The 16,799-nt window shown below is 35.7% G+C and overlaps 1 protein-coding gene across 2 annotated transcripts; it reads right to left on the bottom strand.

The window, feature by feature from the left end:
• Positions 1-1,769: 1,769 nt before the first annotated feature.
• Positions 1,770-5,355, bottom strand: LOC143228302 (adult-specific rigid cuticular protein 11.9-like). Of its 2 annotated transcripts, none has more exons than XM_076459579.1 (2): positions 5,205-5,355; positions 1,770-2,536 (listed from the first exon to the last, which is right to left on the bottom strand). In XM_076459579.1, the coding sequence occupies exons 1-2, from the start codon at positions 5,220-5,222 to the stop codon at positions 2,264-2,266; spliced, it is 291 nt and encodes a 96-aa protein (XP_076315694.1). In that variant the 5' UTR covers positions 5,223-5,355; the 3' UTR covers positions 1,770-2,263. The 2 variants fall into 2 exon arrangements, with proteins under 2 accessions (XP_076315694.1, XP_076315696.1); XM_076459581.1 differs by having other exon boundaries at positions 1,770-2,455.
• Between the last annotated feature and the right edge of the window lie 11,444 nt (positions 5,356-16,799).

The following is a 16,799-nucleotide window of genomic DNA, read 5'->3' as shown; positions in this document are numbered from 1 at the left end:
ATCTCAGGCTTAGTGCGACATCTGGTAACCCTGTTTTACAAAGTTTAATTTGATTTATAGTCGTTGTTAATTCTATATATATTTAAGCACTGTTGCCTGCTTATTAGATATAAGAATGGTGTAATTAAAATATGTAGGGAGCGCTGTACAGTTTGTGTGTCAGATTTATTTTGAATAAATACGTTATCAGACGTATGGAATGTTAACAAATATTAAACAGCCGTTAATTTGCCGAATAATTAATCCTGCCATTGGTTTGGTTCTCCTATATGTTACCACTGCTATTAAAAACGATATGAAAATTACCGTAAGACCTTCAGAAAGAGGTAAGACAATGAATTAAATATTTGTCTGTCCGAAACTATCCATGGTAATTTAACACTGTTCTAGAGAAACCATCTCAAAAGCCTTTTTTTTTTTTCTAAATCTTTGAGCTTTTAATTAGCCTGTTTGACTTAAAACAATTACGTTCAATTCTACAAAATTATATATTTGTTCTAGGGACAATGTATTGTTTTGAATTTCGCACAAAGCTACTCGAGGGCTATCTGCGCTAGCCGTCCCTAATTTTGCAGTGTAAGACTAGAGGGAAGGCAGCTAGTCATCACCACCCACCGCCAACTCTTGGGCTACTCTTTTACCAACGAATAGTGGGATTGACCGTCACATTATAATAACGCCCCCCACGGCTGAAAGGGCGAGCATGTTTGGTGCGACCGGGATTCGAACCCACGACCCTCGGGACAATGTAACTGATTTAATAGTATCGCGTCATTTGTAAGAAGTTTATTATTATTATTTGACCTACGCTGTGCTGAACTTTTAATGTGCTAAACTGTAGTCCACAGCAGAGGGTGAAGCCAATCAAAGAATGCATTAAGCTCAGTGCTTGAAGTGTGCGAGATGAGGCGAGACGACATCCCACTAGACAATGCAACAAGTATCTATGGGATTGGGAGATAATTTTTTATCCTTAAAATTCCGTGTAAGAGTGAGGCAGACACGAAACTAAGTAGTACATGGATAGAGGGAATGAACCTTCCCATTATGAGGTCGGTGAGTATGGCCGAGTTCGTAACAACAAAGTAGTCATCAGAGCTTTTATACTATAACTCTGAACAGTACACATCTGTTTATACTTTTTTAAGCCGTTTATAACCAATGATCCAGCTACAGAAGCTGTAATGAGCTTGACGAATATGCGGATCACATTACCGTACCGAATTACGTAACGCACTAGCTGCTCGCGAGTATACCTCGTGAAAAATTACAATTGTTTATTCATTATCTTACCAAATCTAACTTACTATGTTTGTACTTTGTAAACAAAGAAACACAAGAAATATAATACTTAGCTTTAAAATTTTCACAAATCATTCTGTTTCCCTTTTCCACCACTTCAAGCACTGATTAAATCTGTACGTCACATATTAAATTTTCGATTTTACCTTTGGTGAAAACAAAGTAAACCTACAATATATATATTAAACAGCTGGTTCACTGTATAATACTGAATAATAAATTAAGTGTAGTGTTATAATATTATCCACACATCTAAAGTAATTTAGCTCACTATATGGACTAACAAACTGTAGGTACTTTTTCTGTAGTTGAAGCTGAGCGTCACTGTCGTGAAAACTTCACTATTGGACATAATTGTATCTAATATCTCATTGCTATTCGTAAATTTGTGGTGTTTTGATTGTTAAACATTAAACAATATTATTGTACTTCAATGTAGGTGGAACATTTATTATTCATATGTCGGAAATATAAATTTATTCACAATTTTGGACCTATACCAGATTGTTAATAAAGGGTATCGTTTTGGGATTTATAAAGAAATAAATTAATAAAGAAATCCTCTTTTGCAACCGTCGGAGATGTATTTGATGAAACATTGACGAAATCGTTTAATGGATGGATGGCTATAGTTTACCATTTTTATTCACTGGAGAGAGAGATTCAACTTTGGTTACTTTTTAAGACAAAAAAGAAAAAAAGTCCCAACAAAAATGTACTGGTTTAAAGTTTGAAGGTTAGTCTATTGGTAAAGATTTCGTATCTTCATCGTGGAAAGATTGTAGTTCTTCTAGGATTATTTTGGTAACCTTTGTTCTTATGTGGCATCGTAGAAGATTTGAAGGAAGTGTTAGATTAAGAAGCCATTTTTTCTTCCTTCTTTGGAACTTGAGAATAGTTGTTATTTCGTAAAGGTTATGAATTTTCGAACGAATCCGAACGTATCTGCTTTTTCGACCAATCATTTGGGTCGATATCCAAAAGGACCAGCTTCGTATTGGACGATGCGGAGTTTGCCATAGGGGTCTGTGTAACCATAGCGACCCCGGACTATTCCATTATCATCCCGCTCTTCATGATGAAACGAATGTGCTCCAAAAGATCCTGTGTCGTATCCGAAGTTGTACGTTCCTCTGTCTGTCTGGGAATGATACTGGATGGGATAACGTACATAATTTACAGCTCGAACGTTAGCAAAAATAAATAACTCGAGTAGTAATATGTACAGACACCCCTGGAAATATAATCACAATTTAATATTATAAAACTTCTGACTCAACACAACATTTTTTTCTGTTTAAAACCCGAAAAAGATAAGTTAATTTCATTATATTTTTCACTACTACCCACAAGTTTATCAATATTTACGAGAATATGGCGACCATAATAATTGTGCAAATAGCTTGTGCTAATAATGACATTAAAATAAACTGAGCAACAGTGCTCTTTTAACCGCAATATCTCTAGCTATCTTTAAGAAGCCCCCCCCCAGTGGTTCAGCGGTATGTCTGCGGACTTGCAACGCTAAAAACCGGGTTCGATACCCGTGGTGGGCAAAGTACAGATAGCCCATTGAGTAGCTTTGTGCTTAATTCGAAAAAACAAACAAACAATCTTTAAGAAATTTGAAAACGTTTATAAAAATGAATTAATTGACATTAAAAACCAAACCTATAGACTTAACATAGAAAAACACAGTTAAACTGATAAATAATATTATATTTTGGGTCATACTGACCCGGGGGAATTAAAAACCCATTGAACCAGCCTTGAATTGATAAAATACTGTTTCTTTGCATAGGTTTTTGAATCAACTATTAGAAATTTGTTTGTTTGTACTTAAGCACAAAGCTACACAAATGGCTATAATTATGCTGCCCATCACGGGTATTGAAACCCGGTATCTAGCATTGTAAGTCCGCACACTTAAAGCTATGTCGCTGGAGTAAATATTAAAAGATATTTATTATAACATCACAACATTATGAAAACCAGTAAAGTTGAGAATTAGGATGGTTAGCTATAATATTACTCTAAAAGTAATTCAACTGTATGTGAAAAATATTTTTAAGAACGATTTATTTCACTCGATAAAAGGGAGAATCTTTGTGTTACCACTTAATAAGCACATTTCTTACTTTGCCCAACTTCAAATAAAGTTTGAGCATTTGAAAACTTCCCAGCAATGAAATTAGTTTCTTCTAACAGAAGTCAGTTATATAAAACATTCAAGTAGCCATAGAACGATTTAAACTGTTTTAGCTGAACTTACACTTCAGTATGTACCTTAATTACTATATAAATTATGCATTATACAATTAAGTACTAAATTATATCTGTCCAGCTGCTTCTTTAAGTTGCTTAACCCTTTCAGGACGAGCTCGGTATAACATACAGGAGCTAAATGTTGATACAATATGTGAATCTTCAGAACATTTGATAGACTTTTAGTAAATGTTGCAGGTTTATTGTGCAAAATAAAAAACAGATGTTCTAATGAAGTATTTTTACTAAAGATTTGTTTGTGAAAATATTCAGACTGTTTCGTTACTAGTCCGAGTGCAAAGTTGTTTTCATGTTATCATTAAAAACTATTCTTTGTCCAAAAATCTCCGCCAAACATGCTCGCCCTTTCAGCCGTTGGGGCGTTATAATGTGACGGTCAATCCCATTATTCGTTGGTAAAAGAGTAGCCCAAAGGTTGGCGGTGGGTGATGATGACTAGCTGCCTTCCCTCTAGTCTTACACTGCTAAATTAGGGATGGCTAGCACAGATAGTCCTCGAGTAGCTTTTTGCGAACTTCAAAAAACAAACAAACAAACCAAAAAATCTCATAATATTTGTGAAATCGCTAAAACCTCCTAAATACATTTCAAACGTTTCTTTTCAGTAAAACTTTATATTTTGTCTGTTGTTTTCTCTTCCCTCCTATAACGGATCTGTCAATGTAACCGACCTCGTAACCAACAAAAAGAATTAGAAAATAAATAAAAATTATGCTTTTCTCATTCTAGAATTACTACTATTTACAAAATGAAAACACAAATGTTCACCTGCATTCAAATTTTATTGATCTACGATTTTATAAGTTTAGGTCAATAAGTATGGTATTAAATTGTAGATTACAATACACTTAAATATCTATTTTTGTGTATTGCTTGTTTGTTTCTTTGTTTGGAATTAAGCACAAGGCTACACAATGGGCTATCTGTGCTCTGCCCACCACGGTGTCTAGCAGTGTAAATCCAAAAATATACCGCTGTGCCACTAGAGGCCATTTTCGTGTATTACGTGGTATGTTGAATGCAGCATTGGTTCAAATTAACTGCTTGTGATGTCAAAATACTAATTGTGTCAAATCAGAAACTCAAATTACCGATATTGACAAGCTAGAATAAAAAATAAGAACCTTTAAACTTTTCTATTTCTTGAGATATGGTTTATGTAAAGAATAAAACCCGGTTGTTCCGCTCTCTTCTTTTCATTTTTGTAAACGCTCCATTCAATATATGACAAGGGAATAACGATCGAAAGCTTACAATATTCTCCTACCCGCTCTTTTCAGCCATTTTAAAATGCATGGAAGCCATCTTGTTCCTTCGAGCCAAGATTTCAAGCAAGTAAGTTGTGTCTTTAGTCCGCTCGAAATTACATATATCTTTTAAGACAAAATACAGCATAGTTACTATACATAAATTATGGTGGAAATCTATTATATTAGTACGGTTTTTCTCATTTTTTTATTATTTCAAATGTATATATAAAACCAAAAAAATATTATTTCATTTCACGTGCTAAATTTGAAAAGGCTTAGCAACCTACGGCAAGCAGCAAACGAATACAAAGGTCGTCTCAACTATAAGATATAACTTTTCCTTATACTTATTTAAAACAGACTTACCCTGCTAAACATAATCATGTTCTTCTCGTCTGACTTTAAAATCTTGAATAGGAACGAGCGCTTTCTTCGTGTGATATACGTTTAGAGACGTCAGACTGTGGTCCAACACTTTTATTTAGGCCTCTAGCTAGCTAGCACGAGAAAGTGATGACTATAGCCATATATAAGAAGTTTTCAGGTATAAAGCACTGGCATATATCCAGACATCCCCCTGACTTCCAGCCCCCCTTTGTTTTACTTCCATTGTTCAGGTAAATAAGTTTACCTCGCCCTCCATTTTCAGAAGATTGTCAGTAACATTCGTTCTTCATTTATAGAGATTCGGACAGAATATATATTTGTGACAAAACAAACGAAGTTTAAACAGCAGCAATAACCTCGACACTTGTGCAAAAGTCCTTCTATTAAGTAGGCTTAGATAGAAATAACAACGTTCCAAGAGCCTTCAATCTTTCGGTCAGTTTGCATTGCGATTAATCTCTTGGTAGGAACTTGCGAACAAATACTCAGGTGTTCGAAAATTACGCATTTAACTTTCAACCTCCCCTTCGCAATGTTAGTTTATTGTTAAGCACACGGCTAAGCAATGAACTACCTGTGTTTTTTTATGGCGGGTATTTTGTTTTGGATTTCGCGCAAAGCTGCTCAAGGGCTATCCCACCTGGCCATGCTAGGCCTATCGCGGATCTAGAAATCACATTTTTAACCATTTAAGCTCTCAGTCTTGTTTCTGAGAGACCAGAAGAGGGAGAGGGCGCTCGTAGGGTAAATCTATCACAACAAGTAAAAAATGAAAGGCAAATAAATAAGTAAAGTATTCTTGATAAAATAAATGTATAATATTATGAAAAGTATGCATTTATGAATATACACGTTTGAAGGAACAATGAGTGAAAGAAGTAATCCTTGCTCTTCTCTTTTTCTTGGCAGTGTGTTAGACACCCGACATGTTTGGAAGTTATGCGATTTCCCCTTCGCCTCGCTACAGGTATAGAGTATTACATCGTGATACAAACAAAAGTTAAAGTGAATTAAAAATAATTTTGGAAAATGAGACAAAAACCTCATACATGTGTACTTTTAAACATGCTCCTATATGTATATTCCCACGAGCGCGTGCACATGCGTACAGAAAGAGAGAGAGGAGGAATCTCATAGTTCTATATGTGGTATCCGGAAAGTTTCAAGTGGATAACACCTGACTGACTTAGGGTCTTGTAACGTGGTTGCTGGATATGACCTGACTAACTTAGGGTCTTGTAACGTGGCTGCTGGATATGACCTGACTAACTTAGTTTCTTGTAACGTGGTTGCTGGATATGACCTGACTGACTTAGGGTCTTGTCACGTGGTTGCTGGAAGCGTTAATTACTTGACCAACGGTAGCCAGTCCGTTGATTTTCAGGCTTGATTCACTGTTTAGCGATAGTTTCGTCGTGTTGGAATAGAGATATTATTTTTTTTTTTTCCAAAATATATCTGACTCGATGTGTCTGTAACTGTCTCATCAACTAACAAACACAGATCTGAGTGTTCCGTAAGGTTTCCAAATGACATCAACTAACAAATACAGATCTGAGTGTTCTGTAAGGTTTCCAGACGACATCAACTAACAAACACAGATCTGGATGTTCAGAAAGGTTTCCAGACGACATCAACTAACAAATACATATCTGGATGTTCTGTAAGGTTTCCAGATGACATCAACTAACAAATACAGATCTGGATGTTCTGTAAGGTTTCCAGACGACATCAACTAACATTAACAGATCTGAGTATTCTGTAAAGTTTCCAGATGGCATCAACTAACAAACACAGATCTGAGTGTTCTGTAAGGTTTCCAGATGACATCAACTAACAAACACAGATCTGAGTGTTCCGTAAGGTTTCCAGATGACATCAACTAACATTAACAGATCTGAGTGTTCTGTAAGGTTTCCAGATGACATCAACTAACAAATACAGATCTGAGTGTTCTGTAAGGTTTCCAGACGACATCAACTAACAAACACAGATCTGGATGTTCAGAAAGGTTTCCAGACGACATCAACTAACAAATACATATCTGGATGTTCTGTAAGGTTTCCAGATGACATCAACTAACAAATACAGATCTGAGTGTTCTGTAAGGTTTCCAGATGACATCAACTAACAAACACAGGTTTCCAGATGACATCAACTAACACAGATCTTACCAGATGAGAACTAACAAATACAGATCTGAGTGTTCTGTAAGGTTTCCAGATGACATCAACTAACAAATACAGATCTGAGTGTTCTGTAAGGTTTCCAGATGGCATCAACTAACAAACACAGATCTTAGTGTGCTGTAAGGTTTCCAGATGAGAACTAACAAATACAGATCTGAGTGTTCTGTAAGGTTTCCAGATGACATCATCTTTAAGGTTTTTTAGCTACACATTTGATCTTCCAGTATATACAAAACCTAAGTGTTGATCTTGTTTTTCTTATTTATTGTATCATTTTGTATTTGTTTCTACCTAATGGTGATGTAATTGAAGTGATAACACTTTGTGTTTCGTTAAGACACTGTATGGTGTGTAGACGTTTGGTTTAGATAGGGTTTTCTTCACAGATAATTTCAGCTTTGTTGTCCAAGCATATTACTATGTTTGACAAAAGGTGGATTTTTAAGTATTTATCAATATAAGGTTGGTTTTCTGTATATTATGGTAATGAGTTTGTCGTCCTGTCTTCTAATATAAATGTCAAGGAACAGCAGGCTATCATTGTTCAATATTTCTATGGTTCTCGGTTGTGCTTTCATTGAGTTTGAGTTTGTTTGTTTGTGCTTATTTTACATCTAATAACAGTGAGATCTCGACGTCATAGTTATCTGTATCTAAGATAATATTTAATTTTTATATGACCCTTCCTAAGATTGGCTCTCTTGTCCTGCTGTCCACAGAGGTCTTCCACGTGAGGTCACAAAACTTTCGGTTTCATTCAATGTCGACACGTTGGACATCAAACATTCCCTTTTAGAAATCAACGTCGATCCATTCATATCAGTACAAGACTCGATACACTTTATACGCTGTCAATGGCACGAAAATACACTTTGGCAAAAGATACGGATACGAAACTAAGGCCACTCAGTTTCTCAACATATCCTTTTTAAAGATAGTTATGAGATGATTTACAGCGTCAGATAACACGACATTAAAAGGTGAATTAGTAATTGTTTTACCTAAAATGGATGTAAGCACTTTACTTCAAATATGGCCGAGTAAACTACAGTCCACGTGACTTTTATATCCGTGTACCATCACTGTTAAGTGTAAGTTATTTCATTTTACTTCATCGTTTTCTCTCACTACGAAGTGATTGACTTATGTTTGTATATAAGACATTTAGCTATTAGCAACTGAGTTTCGATGGACTTACAAAGTTTAAAATCAGTCCTAAAATTTTAGCCCCCAAATAAAATTACTAACTATTTACACGGAGATATTTATTAGTTTGTAGGTTTTACATAACTGGAAACCTTCAATTTGTTACCGTGCTACAGTTATTACATTATAATAGTAGAGAAGATAATCAAACAGCGGATCGTTTGACTCACAGCAATAAGGTCGTGAGTTCGAATTTCTGTCACCGTAAACACTTGTTCTATATAGCTTCCGTATGGACCAGTCACTCAGCTATAAAGATTCATGGCTTGCAAAAACACAGCTCGACTCCAACCAAACTAGTTGAGATTGAGGTTGTTAGGGGAAGATGATGATTAAACAATATTTTAATTATGTCCAACGTAGCCGTTGGTCATTATTGTTTATGAATACGTTGTGGCTTTCTAAGCTTAGACCTTAAATATGTATCTTTTAAGAATGCTGGGACTCTTAAGTCAATATAAAATGTCTTTATTCTTGTCTATAAGTAGGTAGTATATATAATGGAACTCTTGCTTATATGATACTGGAAAAACTCTTTATTTCACTACATCCAGCTCTCAACTTCGCGAATTTTTTTACCCTGTGTGCATGTAGATTTGCAATACGTGTCACAATTTTCCCGTTTCGCCTCTTCGTCCTCACAGAGAACTTTATTTTTCTCCATTCTCAATGCGCGGACATGACGTAATAAATACGTCATACGTGATATAATGCACTAGCGCCATCTGTATAAACATAATAATACTGTCAGTTGTATGTCCATGTAAATACTTCACAGGATATGAAGGAATCTTTATCAAATTTGTTACGGAGGTTCATTAGGCTCATGGGTAAATACACGCAAATTTTCAATTTCGCTTCCATTGATGGATATTCACCAAATTTAGTATGAAGGTTTGTTGGTTTTATGAGGATATACTTGCAAATTTACGTTTTCATATTTTGTTTTGGTGCTTTTATGGGAGATTTTATATTAAGAAAACAAGTTTTCAAGTCTCAAGACAACCTTTTATTAATCGCGAATTTACATAACTTCCGTCCACGGCACGGGTGCCCCAGCTAGTACATATAATATCTCTCAACATAATTGTTTTTTATTTATTGATATTGATTAATGATAATGATTTATCTTTAAACTTTCCTTCGATCCAGAGCTGTTTGACCATTTATTTCAATAAAGAAAAAAGAAAAATATTTCTGTATTCTTACTCACAATAGCATGTTACTATAAACTGAGGTGGGTTTTATACCTCAAGAACGGCCTTAAAACAAAGTAATATAACAATTGAGTATTATAAAACTTCAAGGTCAGACCAGTGTTTTCTCATTATAGAGAAACATATAACGAATTTTCTGGGATTGAGCCAAGATATTTTACGACTATTTCGTTTAAGTAGTCAATTTAAATTTTTCTCACTGTGCTTTTCCAACAGCGTTTCATTCTACACACATGTCGCTTTCAAGTCTCGGTTAGATCAGTTTGTATAATTTTTATGGTTACGTTTGTCAATATTTGTATAAAGGAAAGAAAAAAGCAACAACTTGTATTGGAAGAACAAGGTTGAAGACATGTTTAGAACTTAATAATTGCTGGTAGCTTATCTCTTGAGTTGAAGGGAAATTCAACATTAATAACACATTCCTAGTCGGGTTTATTTCAACAATTACATGCATTTTTCCTCAAACAAAAATTGTGAGAAATAGACTAAATTTGTCCTTGGAAATTTCAGTCAGGTGTTGTGCCAAATCGTATCTCTTTGATTGCAATGCGCATGCGTTGGACAGAAATGAATTTCAGCGATCAGAGTTCCAAGATAACAACGAAAACTTTAACAATTTCTTTTTTTTTTTTTGTCAAATAAGAAATACAGTGTATAAAATTTGGCACATTATGATACCAGCTATGTTGAAAATTGGCGGCAGAACACAAATTCCTATGCATTAGATGTTTACAAGGAAAACTAGTTTCTATAATAAAATCAGCCATATCGGCTGTATTACAAGTTTAAAGTTTTTTTTTTTTAAAAGGGCGTTACAGATAACAAATATTAAAGTAATACCTTATTTTTGAATAATATCTGAATGAGTTCAAATTTCTTAGGTCCGGCATGGCCAAATGGTTAAGGTACTCGACCGGTAATCCGCGGGTTCAAATCTCCATCACACCAAACATGCTCGTCCTTTCAGCCGTGGGGGCGTTATAATGTGACAGTCACTCCCATTATTCACTGGTAAAAGAGTAGCCCAAAGGTTAGTGGTGAGTGGTGATGACTAGCTGTCTTCCCTCTAGTCCTACACTGCTAAATTAGGGATGTTGGATAGCGCAGATAGCCATCTCGTATTTTGCGCGAAATGTAAAACAACCCATAAACCAAATAAAATTCTTAAAAGAAATCAGTGGCAAATTCGTGGCTTTACAACACTAAAATCATGGGTTCCATTCTCCTCGTTGGATACAGCAGATAGCTGGATGTGGCTTTGCTGTAAGGAAATACGAACAGAACATATCTACGTGTTTGTATAGATCAACAAGCTACTGATGGTGAAATGATATACAACGAAAAGTGGGATTGACTGTCAAATTATAACGCCCCAACGATTGAAAGGGCGACCATATTTGTTGTGTCGGTATATAACTTGTAATGACAATGAAAAATATGTTTTCTCTGTCTGTTTTTCCCAATTCGATCGTGGAGCTCTTACGTTCACGTGACTGGTTTGGTTTCACTCAAACAAATTTAAAGAAAATGATAAACCGAACTAATTGGCTAGGTAATTAGACCGCTTGACTCACAGACTGAAGATCGCAGATTCAAAACTTTATCTCACGAAACATCTCGTCCTTTCAGCTGTGGGCCCCCCGCTAGTACAGCGGTATGTCTTCGGATTTCCAACGCTAAAATCAGGGGTTCGATTCCCCCTCGGTGGGCTCAGCAGATAGCCCGATGTGGCTTTGCTATAAGAAAACACACACACACCCTTTCAGCTGTGGAGGCGTTATAACGTGCCAGTCAATTTATTGGTAAAAAGATTAGCTCAAAGGTTGGCGGATGGTTGTTACGATTATCTGCCTTCAACTGCTAAACTGCTGAATTAGGGACGACTAGCACAGATAGTCCTCTAGTAGTATTATCTGAAAATCAAGTTTCAACAAAGAATTTCCTACTCGAGAGTAATCTAAGGTAGGATACCACGAATTTGTTTTTTTCGTTTAAGAATTTTTGCGCAAAACTGTAAAGAACTTTAGGTATTGGCCCGGCATGGCCACGTGGTTAAGACACTCGACTCGTAATCCGAGGGTCGCGATTTGGAATCCCCGTTACACCAAACATGCTTGCCCTTTCAGCTGTGGGGATGTTATGTAGTGACGGTCAATATCACCCGCCGTCAACTCTTGGGCTACTCTTTTGCCAACGAATAGTGGGATTAGGGACGGCTAGTGCAGATAGCCCCCGTGTAGCTTTGCTCAAAATTCAAAAACAAATAAACGTTAGGTATTTAATTTTCCCTAATTTTTCACTAATAGACTAAAAGAAAGGCAGTCAGTTAACAGTACCCACCATCAACTCTGGCATATTAGTGTCTGATTATTCAGAGTCTGATCCCAGTGGATAGATATAATTTTGTTTTGATTTTTTTTCTTTATGTTTCAAAACAATCGAAACAATAGCTGTTTACATTTGTTTAACTTGTGTTAAAAATAAATTTAAAACTTCCTCGTATGATGATAATTCAAATATTTAGACCTGTATGATTGTTCTTCTGACCTTTGAGGGCTCAGTGTTTGTTTGTTTGTTTTTTAATTTCGCGCAAAGCTACTCGAGGGCTATCTGCGCTAGCTGTTCCTAATTTAGCAGTGTAAGATTAGAGGGAAGGCAGCTAGTCATCATCACTCACCGCCAACTCTTGGGCTACTCCTTTACCAACGAATAGTGGGATTGACCGTCACATTATAACGCCCCATGTCTGAAAGGGCGAGCATGTTTAGTGTGATGGGTATTCAAACCCGCGATCTCAGATTGCGAGTCGAGTCCCGTAACTACCTGGCCATGTGCTCAGTGATAAGGTTAACAAGGTACCTATTATGTAGCATTGTGCATAATAAAACAACCAGTCAAGGAACTGTTTCTTTTTAATATAAGTAAACAGTTAGAATACGCCTAATATCGAGTCGTTCTAGATAATAACGCCAGGTGTCCAGAAAATTCACAATAAATTTATTGATCTGTTTCTGTCCCTCACTGGAATATTTAAAACTGCAGGTTTGTTAGGGATTTGTCACAGAGGCAATATATCAATTCTCCTTAAACAACTTCGCAATTTATAGATAAGTTTTCCTATTTGTCATACGTAATTATTGAGTTATTCATAAGATAAGTTTGTAATAACCTAAAGGCTTGGGATAACTGTTCTGGTTACTTTAATATGTTACTCTAACTTACTGGTAGGCTTACAATAAGTAATTTTTACAAAGGCTCGATCTAGAGCACTTTTTCACTTAATGTATTTATATTAATACTTTACCTGTTATTGTTTCATTTTGTGCAAAACTCTGCACTGACTGTTTTCCCTCTGGCCACCTCAGGGAATCGAACCACAAGTTTTACTATTGTAAGTACGAAAACTTACCGATGACCCACCATGTGACAAGTTTGATCTGTCACACATCTCGGAGATTTCAAGTTTCTTCACTGAAGTTTCGAAACTTTTCGAAAGTCTATGGTGGTAAGTAACCCACCAGTGGCACAGCGATACGTCTATCGACTAACAACACTAGAAATCAGTAATTAGTAACAAAATATGACATTCCAATTAATACCAAATTTATTCAAAAACCCGGCACAAAACTGAGGTCTATACTATGTAAAAAACTACACTGACAAACACCACACCAACATTATTTATAAAATACAATGTGATAACTGCCACGACTTCTATATTGAGAAACAAGTAGAAAATGGAAACCAGATTCAAAGAACATAAAAGTCACCTTCACACGTTTTCGAACACTGCAAGTCAAATAAACACAACATAACCATAGAAAACACTCAAATACTAAATAAAGAAACAAACATAAACAAACGTAAAATTAAAGAAGCCTTACTTATACAACAACTTAAACCCAAAATAAACCAATATAAAGGAACGCCTTTATACCTATATTAATATAATAAATAAAATTATATATTCAAACATCTAATACCGCCCTCTACATTTCGACACACAGTTACACAACCCCCTTTCAAACATGTGGTCAGCTTCCGGTCAGTTACCTCTTTCTTTGTGAACCTGACGATGACCGAAGAAGGTCGAAACGTTGTTCGCTCTTCTATGTAAAGTGTTTTCTCAGCCCAAACGAGCCGTTTTTGCATATATATTTCTCAACAAGTGGGTTTCTCGTCATCACTGACTAGAAATCAGGTTTAAGTAGCCGTAGTGTGCAGAGCACCTATTGTGTAGTTTTGTGATTACCTTTAAATAAACTTGTTGATTAAGTATGCTTTTTTTTTCCAAACCTCGATCATAACGTACAGCATAAAATAAAATTCAGATTTAAAATAATTAATATAAAATGTTTAGAGAGTAATTTTTTTCATTATGGAAATGAAATGACGTCAATTAATCATATGATTCCTCAAACGCTAAACCCAATAACCATAGAATTTTTTAAAGAAAATCATTTTCTTGTCCAGTGGTCCTTTCATCGGAAGGAAGAAAAGTCGTACGTTATAGAAGTGCGTGAGTTAATTGACAAATTTATTGTTTGTGATCGACTTGTTAGTGTTGATATTTCTGAACGTAGTAAGTAAAGTAGCGCCACCTATGGATGTAATTATAAGTTACAAACTTCATATTTGTTCAGAGGTTCTCAGTTGCCATACAAGAATAGCTAATGGAAATTTCGATATTATCCACTTGCAAAGCTTGAAAACAAAATAATTTATTGCAATATATTTAGCTAGAACTTCAGTTACCCACAAAAAAACGATTGTCATAAGGAATAAAAAAACTTTTTTTAAACAAAAGCTGCACAAAGATGGCAGTAAATTGTGTTTTGGTTGGAATCGTTAAAAGAGAGGTTGAAATTTCATAAAAACTTATAAAGTAACATTTTGAAGACGTTTTGAACTATCAGATTACAGGTATGAAGTGTAGTGATACCTCTAAGCGTAAAAAACATTCTGGGCCCCGGCATGGCCAGGTGGGTTAAGGCGTTCGACTAGTAATTTGAGGGTCACGGACTCGAATCCCCGTCGCACCAAACATGCTCGCCCTTTCAGCCGTGGGGACGTTTAATGTGACGGTCAATCCTACTATTCGTCGGTAAAACAGTAGCTCAAGAGTAGGCGGTGGGTGGTGATGACTAGCTGCCTTCCCTCTAATCTTACACTGCTAAATTAGGGACGGCTAGCGCAGATAGCCCTGGTGTAGCTTTGTGTGAAATTCAAAAACAAGCAAACAAAAACATTCTGAATTCTAAGATGGCAGGTCTGGAGCGTAGTGGTAGTTCTAAACATAAAGACATTCTGAACTTTCAGACGGCAGGTCTGTAGTGTAGCGGTACCTCTAAACGTAAAGGTGTTATGAACTATCAGACGGCAAGCCTGATGGTAGTCCTAAACCACACCCAAGTAAATCAACTCTCATTTACAATATCTTATTATTCCTTGGTTTTGAACAACTGACAATAGGGGACGTATCCAACCACAAATACCGGTCACTGCAAAGATGTTTCAACTGGATAAAGGAAATAGTAGTCACTTTCCTAACGAAGTCACAGTTGAAAGTATGAAACGTATTTAGCGATATCACACTAATCAGTAGGTCACACCCGGCTCTTTTATACCATAAAACATTTCATTAACTACAGATCCCAGTCTGTCAATTACTAAACAAAGCAACTTCACCACAGATTAATTTGGCCTGTAAATTTAAATTAAAAACACTTTAAATGAATATAAAAAATAACATTTGAATAAGAATTGCCTCATCTATAAGAATACCCTCTGCCTCTTGGGAGAGCTGCTTACGAAAGTTTCACGAGTTAATGTTAAGTTGATCATCAGTAAACCCCCTTGTTCTGGATCGTTTCTTGACTGGTACGTTTCACACAATATGAATAAATTATCATATCTGTTGAAAAGTTGGCGTAAATTTGTTTTATTTGAATAATACAATACTATTTAGTTAAAATTTTTATCGAACAATTTTTTTATGTTTTTGTGTAAGAACATACTGTAAAGTTAGGCGCTAAATGTTTCACGCCACCTAGCGACGAGTTTAATGAGTAATAATGCTAAATTCCGGGGTTGAAGTGTCCAACAGTTGAAATAGTAAACAGTCCAATGTAGCTTTGTTCTAAATCAAACAAACAATAAATATTTCACGTATCGTGTAAACTACTTTTAAGATATTAATTATTTACGTCAAATTCTTTCTTAGTTGGGCCTCTCAAATTTTCTTTTTTATTTGGCATCAGACTCAATTTCTGTTTACTTCATAAATTTCCATCTACATTTAAGGCCTGGCATGGCCAGGTGGTTAAGGCGTGCGACTCGTAATCTGAGGGTCTCAGGTTCGCATCACCGTCGCGCCAAACATGCTCGCCCTTTCAGCCGTGGGAACGTTATAATGTGACGGTCAATCCTACTATTCGTCAGTAAAAGAGTAGCCCAAGAGTTGGCGGTGAGTGGTGATGACTAGCTGCTTTCCCTCTAGTCTTACACTGCTAAATTAGGGACGGCTAGCCACAAATCTGTGCGAAATTCAAAAACAAATAAACCATCTACATTTTCCAACTTTTCTATTGTGAACAGGAAAATAAAATTTTCAAAGAAAATTAATTTAATAAAGTTCTCTCTCTCTGTAGGTATTTGGGTATATATATTTGTATACCCAGGAGGGTCAGGTACACTAGACCTCTTTCTCCTTCCATAACTTTGTTGGAGTGGCCTGATTAATATATTTCGATTAAATACAGAATGGCTGGAGTGATATCATAAGTTTAGTCTGGTCCTTTTCAGGACAATGTCCGTTTATATTGTTCTTTGATTTTTCTATTATTATTATTTTTTAAATAGGTCTAGAACGTAAGTGACTTGTTTTATTTCAGCTCTATTTTATTATTATAATTTTAAATGATTTTATCTTAATGATTTGATGTACAAATTTAACGGGG

This window comes from Tachypleus tridentatus, chromosome 10 (assembly GCF_004210375.1).
Source record: "Tachypleus tridentatus isolate NWPU-2018 chromosome 10, ASM421037v1, whole genome shotgun sequence".
In the NCBI taxonomy this organism is placed as follows: domain Eukaryota; kingdom Metazoa; phylum Arthropoda; class Merostomata; order Xiphosura; family Limulidae; genus Tachypleus; species Tachypleus tridentatus.
Note: the sequence above shows the minus strand (reverse complement) of the source record. Positions and strands in the feature narration are given on the sequence as shown.